General features: G+C 36.2%; 1 protein-coding gene across 1 annotated transcript in view; it reads left to right on the top strand.

Moving 5' to 3' along the window:
- Window positions 1-1,290, top strand: part of LOC119591805 (zinc finger protein Xfin-like) — a 16,139-nt gene that overhangs the window by 1,541 nt on the left and 13,308 nt on the right. Inside the window, exons 3-4 of the mRNA XM_037940550.1 lie at window positions 379-570; window positions 704-811. Coding sequence (XP_037796478.1) covers window positions 379-570; window positions 704-811 — 300 coding nt within the window. The remainder of the gene's footprint in view (window positions 1-378; window positions 571-703; window positions 812-1,290) is intronic.

The following is a 1,290-nucleotide window of genomic DNA, read 5'->3' as shown; positions in this document are numbered from 1 at the left end:
ATATCAGCATCACATAACTAGCAAATGGATAGTAACTTTAATGATTTCGTGGACAGTGATTATTGATTTTTCATCTTTATCTGCCCCCCTTCACATATCTTTACTAGAATGCCATGGCAAGTTCTTATATCTACATTATTTACTCAGCACATGAGTAGATGTAAGCATTTATAAATTTGATATGTAGATGTATTAAAAGAGATTTCCCTTGAATAATTCAATGTACAGTTTTATCAAGAAATGAAATAGTACTGATATTGTTATTGCTATTGAGATTAATATACTTCAGTGCTAAATACTGGTAGCCTAGAAGAAAAGATATGTATATAAAAAAAGATGCACTATTTCATTGATATTAAGCTAGGCGTACCCCCGCAGGTGGTGTCCGAAAAAGGCCTCAAGCGGAGAAGTTGGGGAGGCGACCCAAGAGGAAGGAAAAATCTCAATGCTCGCAAGTTGCACAAGTGTTCATATTGTAATTACATCACAAACAAGACCACCAACCTCACCAGACACATTCACACTCATACAGGAGAGAAACCCTTCTCCTGTCCATATTGCTCATTCAGAGCAACTCAAGAAGACAACATTAAATCGCACATACGCACACACACAGGAGAGAAACCTTATACTTGCTTACACTGCCCTTATCGTTCTTCTAGGAAGTCCAACCTCAATAGCCACTTGTTAACCCATCATCCAGAACTACAGTCTCATCACATTGACATTCAGACTCATCATCCAGACGATCAAGCACTCCATTCAGATGATCAGAGCCATCATTCAGATGTTTAGAGTCATCATTAAATCGGTTTATCAAACAGATGTATACCTGCAGCAAAATTTTCATTGTGATTAAATTTTAGTTTATGACTTGTGCTTGCAAGCTGGACAAGAATTTAGTAGTTAAGATAGTGCAGTAGTCATGCTGATGAATGAATACTCTCATCAATTTATATATTAAAACTGCAAAGTATTATTTATGGCATTGATATAGGATTAACTGGTATGACTATGCTGTATGGCACACACAGGACTTAAAATCTGTATACAGTTTACTTTGTAACAAAATTCTGCAAGCTGTATATATTGCACAATGATAAAAGTGTTCTCTGATCTCTACATAAATCAAGAATTTAAAGGCTTTACTATGATAGTAGTGATAATTGCGGTTTCCAGGTATTCCCTCTCCCCTCAAGACACAGTATTCCATGTTGCTGGTGGTTGGGAAATATATGTTATGTCACCCTACATTGTTAACATGTAAGTTACAATATAGATGTGCTCCCA

The sequence above is a fragment of the Penaeus monodon genome, chromosome 29, assembly GCF_015228065.2.
Source record: "Penaeus monodon isolate SGIC_2016 chromosome 29, NSTDA_Pmon_1, whole genome shotgun sequence".
Lineage (NCBI taxonomy): Eukaryota > Metazoa > Arthropoda > Malacostraca > Decapoda > Penaeidae > Penaeus > Penaeus monodon.
This window is presented reverse-complemented; position numbering and strand designations above follow the sequence as displayed.